Below are 19,496 nucleotides of genomic sequence, written 5' to 3'. Positions count from 1 at the left end.
AAAGACACTTTAAGTCACATGCTCTGTGGAAGTCAGTAAGAACCATCTCTACTTTTCTCCCTCCTGATCTCAGTGAAACACAGATTCCTTTACTCCACTTGCTCAACCTATTCTCTTTGGTTGTCTTTCCCTTTCCCCTCACTCAGAGGTTTTCTTTGCCTTGTTCCTTCCTAGGGAAGCCCTAACCTCCAGGCAGCCACTTTTACTCGCTTGTGAGCCTTTTAAATAGCCTCCATTCCCATACCAAGAATCAGATTGAACCAGCTACTCGGGAGGCTGAGGCAGGAGAATCACTTGAGCCCAGGAGTTTGAGGCCAGCCTGGGTAACATAGTGAGACCCTAGAACCACCCTCCATCTGAAAACATAAATTTTAAGAAGAGAAAATCAGTAAATGTACTTTACATTTAACAGGCTGCATGAGGAAACTCCTGCCTATTAGGAGTGTTGCCCTTCAGGCTCTCCACAGCTCTGAATCTTTATACAGAGTGCTGGGAAATAGAGGCTCCCCAGCTTCCTTCCCCTTCCTTATTTCTCTATCAGCTCCTGCTCCAGAGCAGCCCCTCCTCCTCTTACTCCCACCACTTTGCCCTTATTAATAATCCCGCTGAATTCTAAGCAGGTGCTCTGCAGAAAATGGGTGTGTCTTGCAAACATTCCAAGCTGCCCACATATGTCTTACTGCCTGACAAACACATCTAGACATGCTTCTCTTACCCAAGACAGATTCTACTTGTTGCTGTTTTCATTTCTTCCAGTTCATGAAGTCAGATGGCCCTATTCCACCTTCTTGTCCCGCTGTTATTTACCATCACCTGCTCCTCTCCCCTGAGTTTTTTTCCAAGCCTTCCCTAGATACCACAAATTCCCTGACAGCCACATAATTCTTGGAACAATATCTTTTTGGCCTCTTTTCATCATTTTTAGGGAGGCAGAAACCCCCAGTCCCACCCACCAGCAAAAGAAGTAATCATTAGGTATAATTTGTGGGATCTTTGCAACTTGATTTCCTTTTAACTCTCTCTTTTTCCTAGGACTTATTCCAGCACAGGAGAGGCCAGGTTTTTATCCACAAGCATTTGTTTTTACCTGGCACCAATCACTACCACTTGTTTCTCTAAAAATTTGAGCTGATTTTGTTAAGTTCTCAAACATCCCAGGTGCACTTCTTGGATATTTCAGCACACACACTTTTAATCAAAGTGTCTTTTGTATACAGTTTTGATCCTCTCCATTAAGTATTAAGAGTTTTAGACTCACTTTTAAAGCTGAATTCTGTTGTGTCTTCACAGTTTACTGTCAAAGTCAAAGTCATGTCAATTCAAAATGACTTGGTGGTCTTGTTTGGATTTTGATGGTTTACTGTGAATAGTTCTACTTTGCATTTCTGCCCTAACAGGCATAAAATGGTCTACAAGATTGAACCATCTCAGCTAAAAGGAATAGCAGTGCTCCAAGAGCCTGTGCTTAGGACTGGAAAGCGTTTGTTTTTATGTTTGTTTTGCTAGTAGATGTCAGCTTCAGTCTTCATAGAAATTGCTTTAAGGATAAACTCCCAAAACCATTGCAATGACATAATTGACCATGGAGATAGCTTCATAGCTATTCTTGGTATCCTTATAAAGAATAATGGCATCCTTACAGTTAATAATGGGTTATAGCGTATCTACAGTGTGTTGGGAGGTGTCTGTGGTTAATTTGATGATTCTCTGTTAATGAGTAAGTTCACTTATAGAGTGACTTCCTAACTGGCTGGTCTTTGTTCAGTAACTTTTAATGAAGCATCTGAAAAAGCCAAAAACAAAGGCATACCATTGGTTTTCCTCTAATGAATCGTTCTTGAAAATGTGAATTTAGTATTTTTTTTTCCAGATCTCCAAATAAGTGTTTCTCAACTATTTTTTTCCAGTGTTTATCAGACCTTCTGATAAACATAAAAGTCTCTTGACTGTTCCCTAAAACTTGTGATGTAACTCCTGGGAGGAGGCTGCCTCCAACTATTTGGAGAGTTAGTACCTTCCGTATAGCCCTAAGAACAAAGAAGATACTGTCAAACTCACTGTTTTGTAGTCTATGTCACACACACAAAAAAAGCAGAGATGGTTTTTAATACTTGTTTTCCAAATATAAATACATAATTGATAAGCTCTTGAAAGTCACTTATTTCTCCCCTCCTCCCGGAGTCTCTGATATATACCTCCCACCTGCCACAGGATCCAGCCAATTCACCACTTGAGAATCATTGCTCTGGTTGTTGTGTTTAAAAAATTAAATCAAGCTGGACACTCTGGCTGGAACCTATAATCCTAGCTACTTGGGAGGCTGAGGCAGGGAATCACTTGAGCCCCAGAGTTATCAACAAGTCTGGGCAACATACCAAGACCCTGTCTCTTTAAAAATTTTTCAAAAATTAGCACGACCTGTAGTCCCAGCTATGTGAGAGGATTGCTTGAAATTTTTCAAAAATTATCAGTCATGACCTGTAGTCCCAGCTATGTAAGAGGATTGCTTGAGTGCAGGAGTTCGAGACTAGCCTGGGTAATATGGCGAGACCCCCCCTCGCCCCATCTCAAAATAAATAATTAAATCATTTTTTCTCTTTTTTAATAGCATGAATATGTCACAAGTTATTCAGTAATTTCCCTATTGAGGTTGTTTCCACCTTTTTTCTTTTTTAAGAGACAGGGTCTCACTGTGTTGCCCAGGTTTCAGTGCAGTGGCTATTCACAGGCACAGTCATGGCACACTACAGACCCAAACTCCTGGTCTCAAGCAATCCTCATGCTTCAGCCCCCCGAGTAGCTGGGATTATAGGAGCAAATCACCATGCCCAATTTCTTTCCATCTTTTTAATCACTGTAAAAAGAATGCTCCAATCAATCATTTTTTTTTAATGTGATGGGGTATTGCTATGTTGGCCAGGCTGGTTTTGAATTCCTGGGCTCAAGCAGTTCTCCCACCTCAGCTGCCCACGTAGCTGGGATTACAGGCATGTGCCACTATGCCTAGCTAATTTTTTTTTTTTTTTACATATACCCACAGGTGAAAGAGCATCAGCCTCTTGGATACAATAGGTTTTCTTTAGTCAGAGGTATATTAGTAGCTGTCCATCTCTGGTGGATCTTCCAACCACACAGACTCCTAAGAGAAGCTTGAATAAACTGTTCATCTTTCACCACATCAGTTAAGGGCAGCACTTTCCTTATATCCTTGTCTTTTAGAGGTGCGTTCTTCAAATTGCAGATTTAAATCCATTAGTAGGTCATGAAATCATTTCAGAGAGTCACTATCAGGGTTGTTTTAATGAAATAGGATAGAAAATATCAGGGAGCATCACATGTACTAAAAGTATGATTGTTCCACAAAATTTTGACTTCAGTTGCAGATCTATAAACACATGTGTCTACAGGGTTATCACAAAAAATATATTTCTTACTCTGAGCCACAGTTGAAAGTTTTGAGAAACATGCCTTGGGGTTTCTGAGGAAAACCTAGTGGTCTGGAAAATGTAATTGCTCATAATAAAAATATGCTCAAATAAAAATATGAAGAATTATCTGTCAGTTTTGTATTTTCTCTCTTGGGGTACCTCTGTCACTGTAAGTTGGGGAGTTGCATCCCACCCAGCCATCGAACACGCTGTTGCCCATGAGGCATTTGAGCAGCATCTGGGGACTACAGGGCCAGCCCTGTCACTTCAAGAACCCACTGGGTCCAAAGCCTCAGCAAAAAATTTAACATATACATACTCTTCTCTCCATCCCCACCCCACCCTGGCTAGATTCCCTCATTAGATCATATGAACTTTTAAAAGAAGATGAAAAACAACATGAGCATTCTAAATGCTTCAGACTATATGTTCCAAATACACTCATTAACAGACAGAGAACTAAAGCCCAAAGCAACCAGCAACAGGTTCTGAATCATAGAACAGGGGACCCAAAACAAAAACAAGTCATCAAGTTGCCAACTCTAGGATTTGTTTTATTATCTAATTAATGTGCAATGTGGGAGAATTGGAAAATATAGATTACAAAAAGATTAAAAGTACATACAGTACAAAATTTAGATCATAACATGAGCATTTTTGTAACTTGCTATTTTTGTTAATATGTTTGCATATTTTGAGTATCTTTCCCACCAATAAATATACTTCTACCTCAGTGTTTTCCGTGTTGTTTAGTCTTTCATGTTACATAATTTATTTCCCTATTGTTTAATATTTGTTTCCAGCTAATGAAAAAAAGATTTCTTAATCACAATTTTTTATGAATTTATTTGGGGATTAAGATATTTTCATTTTAATTACAATTTATTCTTAGTTGTCCACTGAGGCATGAATACCCTAAATGATTTCCTGAATGTGCTCAATAAATCTTTCTTCAATAAATCTCCTGTGCCACTGCCCTTTAAGGCAGTATTAAGTATTTAAAGTCAATGTTCCTTCGTCACATACTTCAGTTTTACAAACAAATTTATAAATGGAGTCGGGGAGGTGGTTCTTTCCTTTCCTATCAATCAGTTTATAAATTCAAGAATATGAATTTCCTTGGTAGCAGTAGTGGCAAGGCAAGCACGTGAGCAGTGTAGGAGTTCGCACCACTGTGGCACATACAAGCAGTGCTTCCGAAAAGAAGATGGGGCTGTCATCAGATAGTACATGTATTAAGGTTTCATTTTTAAAAGCAAAAAGAATCCTCCACAATTAATTAGCTAATTGGAAAATGTTTATTAAGAATCTATTCTGTTAGATGCTTAATAGACAGACACATTGCTAGGCAGTGGAGATAAGTACTGTGTGGGATAAAACAGTCTAATAGGGGAAACTGACATTGATCAGTAATCATCCTATTGAATACGTAATGATGAAGATAAGTGCCCAGAGCAGAAGGGCATGGTGCTGTGAGCACTCCGACCTGGACTGGAGTCAGCAGTGACTTCCCCAAGGAAATGAGACTTGAGCCTTAGCTCTGATAGACAAATAGGCACTAGTCAGGTGGGGAGGAATGTTCAAACTTCCCCAAAACAGAGGGAGTATAGCAAATAAAGACTGAAATAAGGCCATTATGGTTGGGACACAGAGTAAAGAAGGGAGGCCAGACCATGCAGGGCCTCACAGGCCACAGTAAAGAGACTGATTGTGGGGACTTCCTCCTGAAAGCTGAAGGAAGCACTGAAAGTTTTAATCAGGGGATAACTCGACACTTGAATGTCCCAGGGACATCTTTAATTCAACATATACAAAATCCAATTTAATTATCCCTCTTATTTCCAATTTCTATAAGTGGCACTACCATTCTTCTAGTTAGTCCATTTAAAACTGCCCTCTTTCGCCAGGCACGGTGGCTCACGCCTGTAATCCCAGCACTTTAGGAGGCCGAGGTGGGCGGATCATGAGGTCAGGAGATCGAGACCATCCTGGCTAACACGGTGAAACCCCATCTCTACTAAAAATACAAAAAATTAGCCAGGCATGGTGGCACGTGCCTGTAGTCCCAGCTACTCAGGAGGCTGAGGCAGGTGAATCACTTGAACTCAGGAGGCAGAGGTTGCAGTGAGCCAAGATCGTGCCACTGCACTCCAGCCTGGGCGACACAGCGAGACTCTGTCTCAAAAAAAACAAAAAAACAAAAAACTGCCCTCTTTCCCTTTATCCTTCATCCAATCAATTATCAATTTATTCCTAGATTTCCCTAATTCTATTTCCATGGTAACAGATACACTCAGTCAGTATTATTCCTGCTATCATCATTTCCATTTAAACCCTCTACCTCTTGTCTGGACTATGATATTAACAGTAACCTTCGAATTGGCCTTACTTCTCCTCCTACCCGCTGTCACCTTTTCCCCCAAACAAACTGAGCATAACCGCCTGTGCATCCTTCAAGGTCCACTTTGACCACCAGTAGTGTGGTGGGTCTCGCCTTCCTTTAGGTACTCTCAGCACTTTGACTTCTTTGGTTTCTAATATTAAGTAGCTTGAGTGGTGAGACTGTTCTCCTGTCTTCTGTTTCCTATGATGAGCAGTTAGTGCCTTGCACATAATACTGTTCAATAAGCCTTGATTAGAATGGATTGAGAGCAAGGCTAAAATGGACTCTGCTCCACTTTACTTAGAAAAAGAATTCCCCAGCTGACTTCCACTAAGTCTCCTCAGGCTAGGAAATAGCAGACCAGCTTTGCAATGTGCCCTGTCATGCCCTCACTGTCCAATGCTGTGCTCTGGTACCGCAGAGAAGAGCAGGTCTGATGTTACTTTTTAACCTGTAAAGGATATGGACCTTTCTTGAACAGTTCAGAAGAATTAAAGCAGAAAATGTGGGAGTGACATTAGTGCAGCCTTAGAAGTGTGAGAGGTACCTTAGAGCTTTGTAATAGGCCAGTGTCTGTAATAGATAAGCAGACCCACAGAGAGGCACAGCTACTAATGAGAGGGGGCAAAGGAGTATTTGTGTGACCTTGACCACATGGATACGGGTGGCAGAGTTTCCTTACTGACTAATTCAGGAGTCCTCTAAAACTAGGAGTTCATTGACTTAAAAAGTAGGCATTTGATGAGGATTAGCCCCAGGTGGATTGTTCATGGCACCTACTGAAGGAGCTTTTCTTGTCTCAAAAGGCCTGAACTGTGTTGCTGCCAGCTTGCTTTAAGCCTTGAGTCTTCTTGCAGGGTAGAGGAGAAATTTGGATTCTGAAGTCTCCAACCATTTCGAAGTAGCAGAGGTGTAGGACCCCTGGACTAAATTGGTTTTAGGACAGGAAGGGAGACAGAGATATCATTTCATGCACGTAGAGTGCTTTCCAGTCTACGAAGCACCATTATGCCCATTTTCTTACATTATCCTTGTAACATCCCTGTGAAGTGGGCTGGGGAAATAGCCCTCATTCCATAAATGGGAAAACCAAAGTTGCAAGGCCTGTCAGAAATCGAACCAAAGTCATCCAGGCAAGGTGGTAGACCTGTGATCCCAGCTACTCAGGAGGCTGAACCAAGGGACTCACTAAAGCCCAGGAGTTCAAGAACAGCCTGGGCAACATAGTAAGACCTCATCTCTAATAAATAAATTAAATAAATAAATAAATAAATAAATAAATAAAATTTAGGAAAGAAGTAGAACCAACATCTTCTGATCCTTAACATGTGCTGTCTCCACCCCCACCATGTTCTAGAAGAGGGAGAAACTGTTTAATAGCCCTTGCCACTTAGGTTGAAACTGATTAGCCTGACATCCTCAGCCATTGGCTGAACCTGTGCCCCTCTGCTTTTTGTCCACAGAGCCATGGGGGTGTTGATGTCCAAGCGGCAGACAGTGGAGCAGGTGCAGAAGGTGAGTCTGGCTGTGTCTGCTTTCAAGGATGGGCTGCGGGACAGGCCTTCCATCCGACGCACAGGTGAGCTGCCAGGGTCCCGCCGTGGTACCGTAGAGGGCTCCGTCCAGGAGGTACAGGAGGAGAAGGAAGCAGAAGCAGGAACCTCGGTGGTCCAGGAAGAGAGTAGTGCCGGCCGCGCAGCCTGGGAGCGGCTCCGAGATGGGCGCGGCGTGGAGCCTGAGGAGTTTGACAGGACCAGCCGATTCACACCCCCTGCGTTCATCCGCCCCACCCGGAAGCTGGATGATGACAAACCTCCAGAAATCTGCCTGGAGCCCAGAGAGCCTGTGAGTATCCAGTTAGGACAGGATCCTCAAGTCTTAGTGCATCAGGGAGCAGGACAGGGAAGATGGATGTGGGTAAGGTGATCCTCAAAACCGGAAAAATGGAGCTGAGTCCAAAAAAATCTTTGAATTTCTTCTGTAAGAATAAAATGTTTGTTATATCCTGGATTCATCTTAGTTAAAGGCTTGGGGCAATGGATGATAAAGAATGATGCTGTGGCAGGTCTTCTGTCGACCCTCCCCCTCTTCCCCGCTGCCATGGGTTTTCAACCATGGATAGTACTACACCCTGTGGGAGGCATTTGGAAATTTGGGAGGGAGGAGTTTGGGGAGGTCACAACACCAGGTGGCTACTGGTGTTTGGTACCAAGAAAAGCAGGGATGATAAATGTCCTGCAATGCCTGGAACAATCTCTCACAACAGATTGTTCTTTCTAAAAGTGCTAGTAGCTCCCTGTTCATAAACATGGTCACAAAGGCATGAGCAGCTGGAAGGACCTCTTGGTTCTTGTCGTCCAGAAAGAAAACCTCAACAATGGCTTCAGTTGGGGCTGTTCCTCTAGGCTAATCTGGGAAGACTCAGCCCCATGCAAGTAGCTCTGTGCTTAGTGGCCTTGGAATCTTGCTGCCTACATTTACACATCCCTGTTTCCTCCTGCCATCTTTCTGCAGGTTGTCAACGATGAGATGTGTGATGTTTGTGAGGTCTGGACAGCTGAGAGCCTCTTCCCGTGCAGGGTCTGCACCAGGGTTTTCCATGATGGCTGCCTGCGCCGCATGGGCTACATCCAAGGAGACAGTGCAGCGGAGGTGACGGAGATGGCCCACACAGAAACAGGCTGGAGCTGCCACTACTGTGTAAGTCTGGACTGCAGGGACAGCAGAGGACTTGGCACTTTTCCTGGAGGCCCGGTCTTAGAACACTTGATTTTAGGCAGTGACCTAAAGAATTTTCCAATGGGCTGGGCGCGGTGGCTCACGCCTGTAATCCCAGCACTTTGGGAGGCCAATGCCGGAAGATCATGAGGTCAAGAGATTGAGACCATCCTGGCCAACATGGTGAAACCCCATCTCTACTAAAAATACAAAAATTAGCTGGGCGTGGTGGCATGTGCCTGTAGTCCCAGCTACTTGGGAGGCTGAGGTAGGAGAATCACTTAAACCCAGGAGGCGGAGGTTGCAGTGAGCCGAAATCGCGCCACTGCACTCCAGCCTGGCGACAGAGCGAGACTCCGTCTCGAAAAAAAAAAAAAAGATTTTTCCAATGGTACATACAAGAGACCTAGAGCTAGGATGGGGTTTCTCAACCTCAGTACATTTTAGGCTGGTTAGTTACTTGTTTGAGGGGCCAAGTGCATTGTAGGATGTTTAGCAGCACCCCTGGCCTCAATCCCCTAGATGCCGGTAGCATACATCTCAATGTGAAGGTAGCAAAATCACCCCCGGTAGAGAACCTCTCAGCTAGGAGATTGACTGGGGCCTAATTACTCAAAAGTAATTCTGCTTGGAGTAGTTCTTTCTCTAATAGTCTATAGTTGTCATTCATTGTATCTATATGAAAACTAACCTGAGATCCTAACCAGCTTGCTTCCAATAGGGGTAGATTCTATCACAGGAAAACTTCCTAGGCCTGAGATCCTTACTCAGCCTGCCACCTGACTCATAAGCATTTGCTCTTCCTCTTTGAAGTGGTTATTATGTGAATTAAATGACAAAGCTCTATTGATTCAGAACTTCGCAAATTATATATAAATGCCTTCTAACTTTTAATGAAGGACAGAGTCTAAGGTTTCCATTGAAAGCCAGATTTATATCCATTTCTCACTACACCTGAATAGAGTTCAAGTCTTGCCTTATTGATCTGTTGTCCTGCAGATATCGTCATTGTTTATTGATTTCAGAGTGAGGAGCACCTGCTGATCCCCCTCTTCTTCCTGCTGCTTAGACGAAAGCAGAGATGTGCCACTTTCTAACAAGTAACTCTTCCTCTATGGCTTGTTATGGAACAGCTATTTTCAGCCACTTAAACACCTGTCCCCATGGAGTACACTGCAGCAGACCCTGCTGTGCCGGCGACCTTCTCTAGTATCTGTCACCCCTTCTGAATGCCAGCCTTTCATCTCGGCCACTCTGCTTTGCGGTGTGCTGCTGCTATAGGACTGGGGTGAAGGGGTCACCTCCCTAACCCCCAGGAACACACTGCTCCCTCCCCAGCTTCCTGACACAGTCCTACCATCATTGCCACCATGCTCCACTGGGCTTTTTACAGAGCCTCCTTCCAAGTACCTCTCCTTTCTTTCCTTCCCTTCACAGCCAACAAATCTTCTTCTTCTTTTTTTTCTTTTTATGAGACAGGGTCTCACTGTGTCACCTGGCTGAAGTGCAGTGGTGCGATCGTAGCACTGCAGCCTCGAACTCCTAGACCTAGGCAATCCTCCTGCCTCAGCTTCCTCAGTAGCTGGGACTACAGGCACAAGCCATTGCACCTGGCCCCACAGCCAAACTTCTTAAAAGAATTTCATCATCTCCTATGGTTCTTCAACCACCTATCATATAATCTGACATCTGCATCCATCATTCTGCAGAATTGTCGCTTCCTAAGGTCACCAGTCACCTCCTAATTGTCAAGTCCACTGACCTTTTCTGAGGCATCTTCTTACTTCATCTCTCTGAAGTATTTATTACTTCTTTATTCCTCTCTCTTTTCTTTAGGATTTAAGTATTTTTATGAGAATTTTATTGCATAAGATACGGAAATAAGAGAAAATAGAAAGTCAATAAAATCCCACCTCAGTGGTGTAACCACCGTTAACATTACCTCCCACATTCTGCAGCTGTCTTTGCTTGGTATCCAGTACCTTCTTCTCTACTGATGCTCTTCCAGCCTTAGTCTCTGACCATTCTTTCTCAATGCCCTTTGTTAGTTTCTTGTCTCAGTCCTGTTTCTCAGGGTTCTGTTGTTTAATACTCTTCTTTTCTCACTGCGCCCTCTTTGGTGACTTCATCTACAGCCACCATCTAAACACTAATGACTCCTATTTTTGTGTGTCCAGACCTAAATTTCCTGTCTCTTGCACTTATCCACCTTGATATCTCACAAGTACTTCACACTCATCATGCCCCAAAATGAACTCATCTTTGCCCCCAAACCTGCTCTTCCTCCACTCCTTATCTCTGTGAATAGTAATACCATGCCCCAGTTACCAATTCCAGTTCAGTCTCTCCCTCATGCCTCACATCCAGTGAGTCATCAGGTCCTGATGATGCTGCCTCTAATATCTCTCTTCCCTTCTTCATTCTCATGTCTCAGTTTAGCTGCTCATCATTTCTTGCCTGGACTGTTGCAGCAGCCCCCAACTGCTCTCCACACCTCCAGACTCTGCCCCTCTAATCCATCTTCCACACAGCAGCCAGAGATCTGACCACGGCACTCCCCACTTGTAAAACCCTTTGGTGGCTCCCTTTTGCCCTCATAATAAAGGCCTAATTTGAGGGGCTCGATAAAGGGTATTGGAGGTACTTCATAGTAGGCCTCCTCCTTCCCTCACACACACACTCACATGTACTCCAAACCTCAGCCACACTGAACATCTCACAGTGTTACACACCATTGTGGCGCCCAGTGTTTACTAGGTGCTCAGTAGGTGTTTATTGAAAGTATGGTTTGAAAGAAAAATACAACTATTATATATTAGTTTTTAAAAAGTGTTATGGAAGAAAAAGAATGGTTTGAGTTCTTTATGAAATCCACATGTGAATACTCATGAAATATCTGCTCTTGTACTTTGCGGGTATCTCAGAGGAAGAAAATGACCTTGTACTAGAAAGGATCTTTGATAGTTTAAAGACTGTATGGTAACGTCAACACAATAAGATATTGGTGCTCCTTTGGAATTAAAACTTCTGTGGCACCACAAAAAAACTCATTTGGCTTTAGGAGCCTTGTAATAATGGCATCTTTTAAAACCATTCTGGAGTTATTTAAAGTGATACAACCCACTTGGAGCAGAGCTAGGATTAAACTTTTTTTTTTAACTAAAATACATTTTTAGCACAGCCTAACACAGAAGCCAAGTAGATAAAAGGGATGGAGATGGAGCCGCTCTGCTTGATGGAGATAGGGATTCACAACCTGCCTACTCACTAGCCCCCTTATTCCCTGCAGCAGCTTCCTAAGGCACTTCCAAGAAATCCCTAGGTTAGCTCAGAGGAGAAAACCACTGTTTTAGTAAAGGGACTCAATGCTGGAGTCAGGATATCTGGGTTCTGGGGAAGATTCTGCCCCAGAGTAAAGACAACTCTGGCCAAGTCCTTTCTCCTCTCTGGGGCCTCAATCTCATTGATTGTGAATAGGAGGCTGGGATTAGATGATCTTGGAACTGCTTTCCAGTTGAAATTCTATTTCTAGCCCCCTTGACCCTGGCCTTTCTTACTGGCCTGTATGGCCACCGACTCAGCTCTTCCTTATTTTCAGGACAACATCAACTTGCTGCTTACTGAGGAGGAAATGTATAGCCTCACGGAGACCTTTCAGCGGTGTAAAGTCATCCCTGGTAAGGTTGGGTGGTGCTGCTTGGATGGAGAGGGGCCGGGCAGATTTCTCCTTCAGGCTTTCTAGAATGAACCATGAAAGGAGTGTTCCATATTTAGTGGGTAGAGGGTAAATGAGTCCTTGTTCCTGAGTTGTTGGCCAGCAGAGTCACCTATCCCCTGTCACAGCCTGGGTGACCCTGGCCACGGGAGGCAGAGACTTAGCAAGAGCTGTGGGTGTGGGGGCCCCGAGGGTGCCCTGGAGGTGATGGAGGTGCCCTGAGGCTGAGGAAGGATGGGCATGGCTAGCACGGGGTGCCTCCCACAGATTGCTCCCTGACACTGGAGGACTTTCTGCGCTACCGCCACCAAGCAGCCAAGCGGGGGGACCGTGACAGGGCCCTGAGTGAGGAGCAAGAAGAGCAGGCGGCCCGCCAGTTTGCTGCCCTGGACCCTGAACATCGAGGCCACATAGAGTGGCCTGACTTCTTGTCCCATGAGTCCCTCCTGCTTCTGCAGCAGTTGCGTCCCCAGGTGAGGGCCAGTTGGGGCAAATGTTCCTGGGATACTGGGTGACAAGGGCCTGGGAGGCACGCTGGGCAGATTGGGGGAGCACTGGGTCCTGCCCAAGCAGGGACCAGTATCAGGAATGGGCTCAGGTTCCATCCAGTGACAGATGATCTGGTGCCCAGGCTGAGGAAACTGCGTGAGGAAGACTGATCTGCCCTGGGCCGCACTGGAAGTGCTGATGCCTCCAGAAGGGCTCTGGGCAGCTTCTAAGGGAGGTTGCAAAGGTGGTAATGGAGATAGGATTCTCTATGGCTTGGCAGTTTACAAGATATCTTCACCTCTAAGATCTTGTCTCTTCTTCCCCAGAACTCTCTGTTGAGGCTTCTGACAGTGAAGGAGCGGGAGCGAGCCCGAGCCGCCTTCCTGGCACGGGGCAGTGGGATCACCGTCAGTGAGGCAGAGTGCCGCCAGGCCCAGCACTCTTGGTTTTGCAAACAGTTCCCAGAGGCTCCTTCCTGCAGTGTCAGGTCCGCTCCTTACCAGTCCTGGTCCCCACTCAGCCTCTCCTCCTCCCTTTTCCATGCCAGTGGCCCTTCCATACCTCCCTGCTCCCCCTGCCAACAGCCGAGAGAGGAGCCTCCTGTGCATTAGGTAGAGGATGGTGATGCCTACGGGCCAGGGCATAGGACAGCCTCTACCTTCAACTCGGTGTTGCCACATTTCAGAAGAGCCTGGATGAGCATGTCCAGAGCCTTGGGCCTACCAGAGTTTGGGAGGGGGCAGGCATTTCACTATCCCACTCCTAACCACGTGTCCTCATGCCCAGCAGCATCAGCCATGTGGGTCCCATCGCGGATAGCAGCCCAGCCAGCAGCAGCAGCAAGAGTCAGGACAAGACCCTGCTGCCCACAGAGCAGGAGTCCAGGTGAGTAGGACCTCCTCACCTGGCCATTTGTACCCTCTGAACCCCCACAAAACACACAAGTAAGAGAGGGCATTACCCACTCCCACTCCAAAACAGCAAGCGCCCACCCAAGAAACCAGGCTCCAAGAGTGCACATTTGACCCAAGTCTATAGGACCAGCCAGCTGGTCTGTTGGCCTGGTAGCACAGCCAGCCATAGCCAGGTCAGGCATGAGCCAAGCTTCCCTGAGTTTTGTGTAGCTCAAGCCATGCTGCCCCTGGGATCAGGGCTCACGCGTCTTCAAACCAGCCTCACGACTCTGTTCTTTGCTTCCACTCCAGATTTGTGGACTGGCCTACCTTCCTGCAAGAGAATGTCCTCTACATCCTGGCTGCTCGCCCCAACAGCGCAGCCATTCACCTGAAGCCCCCAGGATAGCATGGAGCAGAGAAGCTCGGTTTGAGGACAGTGACATCCTCTCCCTCCTTTCCTTTCTCCCTTCCCCCACCAACCTCTGGCACAGAGACTCATGGGGTTGGGACACTGCCAGCATCTTAATTTGTCACTAAGCTTTATGGCACTGAAATCACCATTCCCCTCACAATAGAGGCAGTGAATGCATTGCCACAAGGAGAAGCCCTGGGAGCTGTGGCAGCATCCTCTCCTGGACCGCCCCTGCCCCACATCATAGACGGGACCTGCCACCACACTTATACACATGTGCACATGCTACCCAGCTGTCCATGCCTTCAGAAGCCTGGTTCTTTTTGGTTGAGAAAGGACTAAAGTCCCTTTGTGAAGCCCCTGGTATAGAGGAGGGGGTCTCTACTCACCCCTTCTATAGGCAGGCCAGTTCTAATTTCCAATAGATAAGTCTCTGGCCAAGTGATTCTTAGGAAGGGGGCATGTCAGACTCGCATGCCTGCCTAGAGCTCCTGGAGATCCTAATGGGCCCCGCTTTCTCCACCAAAAATCCCTTCTGCAGTCAGCTGCTGTTACTAGTAGGTGTGCATTATGTACCTCGGCTGTACTGAGTTGGGAAAAGAGTTAAACATCACCACTGAAGTTCAGCCCTTTATTTATTTAAATTCCAATTCCTGGTGACAGAAAAGGCAACTAGCCTGGAGAATCCTGACTGGAAGAGGGGGAGGCAGCCCTTCCCAGGGACTCGGGATTCTAGGAACCTCTCAGTCAGGTCACCTGAGTCCAAAAGTCTTTAGCAGGGTAGTCAAAAATCAAGGTGAGCCTTCTTGGCCCCTATTTTTCAGATGGTAGCTCATGGCCTAGGGCCAAGGGGGCCTGAATGGAGCAGACACACTGGCAGGAGCCACAGCCCTCTGTGTTAGATGCTTCACCCAAGTCACCGACCACAGAGACTGACGAGAGCACACTCTGGAGGAAGAGGAGAGAACGGGGCTCTGCTTCCTCATCATTCCAGCTCAACTCAACTGTAGATACCTTCCACAGCCCAAGAAAGATCTGCAGAGCCCTGAGCAGGGACTCTTTCAGCCATCCTGACAAACAGGATAAGAGGCTGGGGCTTAAGAAGAGGCTCTGCAGAGAAGGTCCTGGGAAAGCCTTACAGAAGGAGAAGTTTTCTGCTTCTCCCTATCACTGAGACTCAGCTTGAGTGGCTGCTTCTCCTCACTGCTCATCACATGTCCTTCCCCAGCAGGCTAGGGCTTGGGCCTGGCATGGAAGGCCTTTTGGGGCAATCACAGGCTGCCACAAGAGCACCAAGCCTGGCCTCCAAGCCCCAGCCCTCCTTCCTAAGTACTCATCAAATTCAAATTCTTCAGTCTGTGTGTTATGGCTCATCTTGGCCGGCCGTGGAGTCCATGTTCTAGGCTTCTGTTTCCAACTTAATGACTTAGGCATAGCGAGATCTGACTACCAAGAGTTATTCAAAAGGGAGTGGAGTGCAGTCATGCAGAAGCAAACACGTCTTCATTGCTCGAGGCCCTTGTGCTAAATCGGGTGCGTACAGAAGAACACACACCGCTCAGTGCAATGTTTCGAGGAAAGCAAGGAGCTGCAGCCGGGGGCTTCTTGAGAGCCCTGTGTAGTCTCCTCCTGTAGGAACCACCTTAGCTGGAAGCAGGGTGGTGAGCTGCTGGGGTTGGATTATTTGGGACTGAAATGAAGCAGACAGGAGACAAATCTGGGCTCAGGTGTATGGCCCACAGCTTTTAGAAATGCTCTTCAGCCGTCCCCCAGGATTGATCCATAGGAGGGGCCATTATTCAGTCTAGTCAAAAAAAGAAAGCGCAGGACTCCTGGGCCTAAGAACTGCATCTGAAGCGGCCAGGCCTGGGGTTTTGCACTGAGATTAAAGCACATTAAGCACAGGGGCTCTTACCTACTCTCCTGGCAAATCATCTCCTGTGCCACTGGCCTTGGGCTGCTCGATCTCACAGACAGGGCATTTTGAGTAGAGACAAGCTCTGGGCTTTGAGAGCTGAATAGCATTTTTCTCCTGCCTCATCAGTCACAGGGACTGGAAGTCCATCTTGTTCCCTGATCCTTCACAGATCAAGGTGATGCCTACCTCTTTGGAGCTGCTGCCTCTAGCTCTCCATGGGTGAGTGAGGTGAGTTGGTGGGCCAGGTCAGGCCTGCCGTATTCCAGGGCCTGGCAAAGCAGCCCCAGAGTTCTTCTACAACAGGAGCAGGCCCATTTGGATCACCCTTCTCCCTATTCCAGAACAGCAAACTTCCTGGGTGAGGGCCTGCTACAGAGATCCCAGGGGACACTTCCCTCGCAAAGAGTAGAGTTCCCAGCCCATAAGAGTCCTAGGAAGCAGAAAAGCACGAAGGAGCAGCCAGCCTCTTCTCCACAGGCAGTCATCTAGCTTTTTACCAAAGGGGAAGTGCCGTTGCTCCCCAAGTCCAGAGTTGCAGACACCCTGCCCCAACCCCCGTCCAGAATCTCCCTTTGCAGTGTTCTAATCCCCAGAGCCCCTCTGCGGTATGTATAGAGATGTTAAAAACATTCAGAAACCCAGTGAAGCCCATTTTGTTTTCAAGCCCTCCCATCACTGTGACTCTGAAATTCTGCCAAGTACAAATATTAGCATTTGGCTCTAATAAGGGTATGAGAAAATGTTTCAGTCTTTCTTTGTGGCTACCCAAAATTGAGATCAGTGTTTCTAACCAAGGAAGGCCTGGGTTACAGACAGGCTCCTCTGAAGCCCACTTGCCCTAAGCATTTTTCACCTAGCATTCCTCTTCCTCATGTTCAGATGTGAATGAAGGGGCAGCTGGAGGATGTGGTGGAGCTGCAGGGACCGAGGGTCAGCTGAGCAGTGGCCCTGGCCACAAAACCACTCCAAGTCTGCTCCTTGGCTTCCTCTCCTGAGCCCAGCCTTCCCCAACAGAACACTTGAGCAAGGGCCCCTAGGGTATCCCAGGGATGGAGCAGTCCCCTCACTCTAGGTACTGATCTAACCTTCAAGTGGTCCTCTTCATTTGAGGACACCTACAGTAGAAACCATGAGGACATTGCCTCTTTCTGCCCTCAGCCCAAGTACCTGGGGCTAGCAGGGCAGATACCAGCCTTTCTGGTCCTGCTGCTCCCTATGGGATGTCACCCTGACCTTGCTTAAGTGGCCAAGTCTTAGGGTCCCCTTATTCCTGTCACCATTATGGAAAACACAGCATTAAACTGCCTGGGAAGAGGACACCTCCTTGGGGAGTGAGCCCCAAGGTTATACCCAGGACTCATAGCCCAAAGCACAACCTCGGCCATTGCAGGTTTCACAGCTTCAGTCAGAGTGGTGCCAGGAAGCCCAAAAGCCAAGAGGGAAGGTCAGCAGAAGCTACCTGGCAAGGCCCCAGGCCAGCCAGGCCCACCCCAGAGCCAAGAGAAACTTCAAGCAGGACTGAGAACTGGCAGCTGGCTCTAGTGATCCTGAAAGCATGTTCCCTTCAGACCAGCAGAGTGAAGACAGATAGATGTGTGGCCCTAAAAGGCAGAACAGTTTTGATGCCAGAACTTCAGGACTGTCACCACAGTCCCTTTTTACCCCTCCTCTATTTACAGTGAAATAAAATTCCTATTTTCTTTTTTTTATTTTTTATTTTATTTTCCTTATTTCAAGCTCTTATCTGAAAAAATGCTACTTTCTCCTACCACTTAGTTTGAATTTGCCCAGGATATCTCTCTGGGCCCCTGGCTGCAACCCAGACAATGGCGAGATCTCCTGGAGTGGGGGATATTCACGCATCGTGCCTGTTCCTGACGGCTCAGCCCTGGTGTAGGGTGGGACTGGGCATTTTCTCTGCTGTTACTTTTCTGCTGCCACTATTTTTGGCAACCTTGGAAAGAAAATAAACAGGTTACAGAATTTCGGCTAGCACTAAGGGAAAGCTTTTTCCCTCTGGGCCACATGCCCCAGTGACCCAGAGCATGGAAAGGGGGTCAGCTCTGGTCTGGGCCAGTGACTAAGAAGCCCAATCACATTCCAGTTTCTATAGCACTGGGTAGGCACAACCCACAGTTAAGAACATCAAGTTATAAGTAGCCAGGCCTTTCCATAGCCATGGTGACACAAAGGCCCTCAAGATTAGCCTCCTGCCATCATGGGTTGGCCTGTGATCTGTCCCCCAGCCAAACCCAAGCTTGTGAGAGGGACTCTGAGAACACTTGAGTAACACTGGGGAATCCAATGCGCTCTGGTCCCTCATGCCCTTCCCATGTGCTTTTCTGCGGAAGGTAACTTGACAGCAAGCTGAGGGGAACGTCCCCAAGCCCTGTCTCCCTGTCTCTACAGCTGCATGCTCCTCTGCGTGGCCCAGCCTTCACAGCGCTCCAGAAGAAGCTGATGCCCTGAGGCTGGGCACAGTGGAAATCATAATAAAGCGATTGCGATGCTCTATCGGCTTCCTGTTTCTTGTTGTTTGGGGAACCTGCCATTTCTGTGTGGTTTCCCATTGTTGATCAGTTCCTGGGTCTGAGTATAAGACCGGGGCAGCTGCAGCTGCCAGGAAGGACACAACATGCTGTGACTCTTTCTAGAGTTCTCCTGGCCCTGACCTTCCCAAAAATCAAGAGATGGGTAGAGGTAGGGGCACCACACATACAGATACAGAGATACTGATATTTCTGTGTCCAGCACAGATACAGAGCAGAAACAGGAGCACTGAAGTGGAGAGCCAAAGCTTTCAAAGAAATTGAGGATGAGGTCCTAAGGTCTCCAAGGCTGTCTGCTATGTGTTGTCCCTCTCCTGTGCCATGCCCCAGGGCCAGTTTTAGACACTTCCCAGTTCCTCCTGAGCTGAAAGTAAGGAAACTCATTGGCTGTTTTCTCCTGGTCTGAGTGTTTCCTCCCCATTTTGACAAATTGCTTTAATGTAATATGATAGGGTTGGGAAAGCTAAGATTGGAGATGCCATTTGGAGGACTATGGGATCCCCATTCCTCCCTTTTATCTGGTGAGAACAGAGTCAGTACCTGTAGGTGAGACAGCATCTCTAGGCTGTGGATCAGAGGCCGATACTCTACCTCCAAAACCAGAGAGGGTCCCAAGTACAAGTCGTCTTTAACATTTTTTGAGCACTTACTATGCACTTGGCAGTGCTTTGCATAGAGTCACTAATCTTCACAATAATCCTATGAGATTTTTATTACAGGTGAGAAAAATGAGGAACAGAGAGCCCATGTTTCTCAAGGTTACACAACCACACAGGAAGTAGGGGAACCAGGCAGTTTGCCTTCAGAGGACATGTTCTTAGCCACTTTGTTGTGCTTCCTGTCAAAGCACACCTCAAAGGAACCACTGCTGTGTGAGCCAGCACCTCCCCTCCCCACCCTGGGAATAGACACAGACAGGTAACCAGGCCTGTATCCATGGCAGGGATTTCTTACCACTGCACAATTCACCCCATCCGCTCACCAGGCT

The 19,496-nt window shown here is 46.9% G+C and overlaps 1 protein-coding gene across 9 annotated transcripts in view; it reads left to right on the top strand.

Annotated features, from left to right (window-relative positions):
* Positions 1-18,471, top strand: part of PHF24 (PHD finger protein 24) — a 309,837-nt gene extending 291,366 nt beyond the window's left edge. For 4 of the 9 annotated variants that reach the window (XM_054658809.2, XM_063788646.1, XM_063788647.1 and 1 more), the window contains 7 exons: positions 7,275-7,656; positions 8,326-8,511; positions 12,128-12,206; positions 12,512-12,717; positions 13,060-13,220; positions 13,523-13,618; positions 13,939-18,471. In XM_054658809.2, coding sequence (XP_054514784.1) covers positions 7,275-7,656; positions 8,326-8,511; positions 12,128-12,206; positions 12,512-12,717; positions 13,060-13,220; positions 13,523-13,618; positions 13,939-14,035 — 1,207 coding nt within the window. In that variant the 3' untranslated portion in view covers positions 14,036-18,471. Of the gene's footprint in view, positions 1-7,274; positions 7,657-8,325; positions 8,512-12,127; positions 12,207-12,511; positions 12,718-13,059; positions 13,221-13,519; positions 13,619-13,938 lie in introns of those variants that run through there. The other 5 variants (XM_054658807.2, XM_054658810.2, XM_009456533.5 and 2 more) reach the window with 2 other exon arrangements.
* Positions 18,472-19,496: the final 1,025 nt, after the last annotated feature.

This window comes from Pan troglodytes, chromosome 11 (assembly GCF_028858775.2).
Source record: "Pan troglodytes isolate AG18354 chromosome 11, NHGRI_mPanTro3-v2.0_pri, whole genome shotgun sequence".
NCBI classification, from domain to species: domain Eukaryota; kingdom Metazoa; phylum Chordata; class Mammalia; order Primates; family Hominidae; genus Pan; species Pan troglodytes.
Note: the sequence above shows the minus strand (reverse complement) of the source record. Positions and strands in the feature narration are given on the sequence as shown.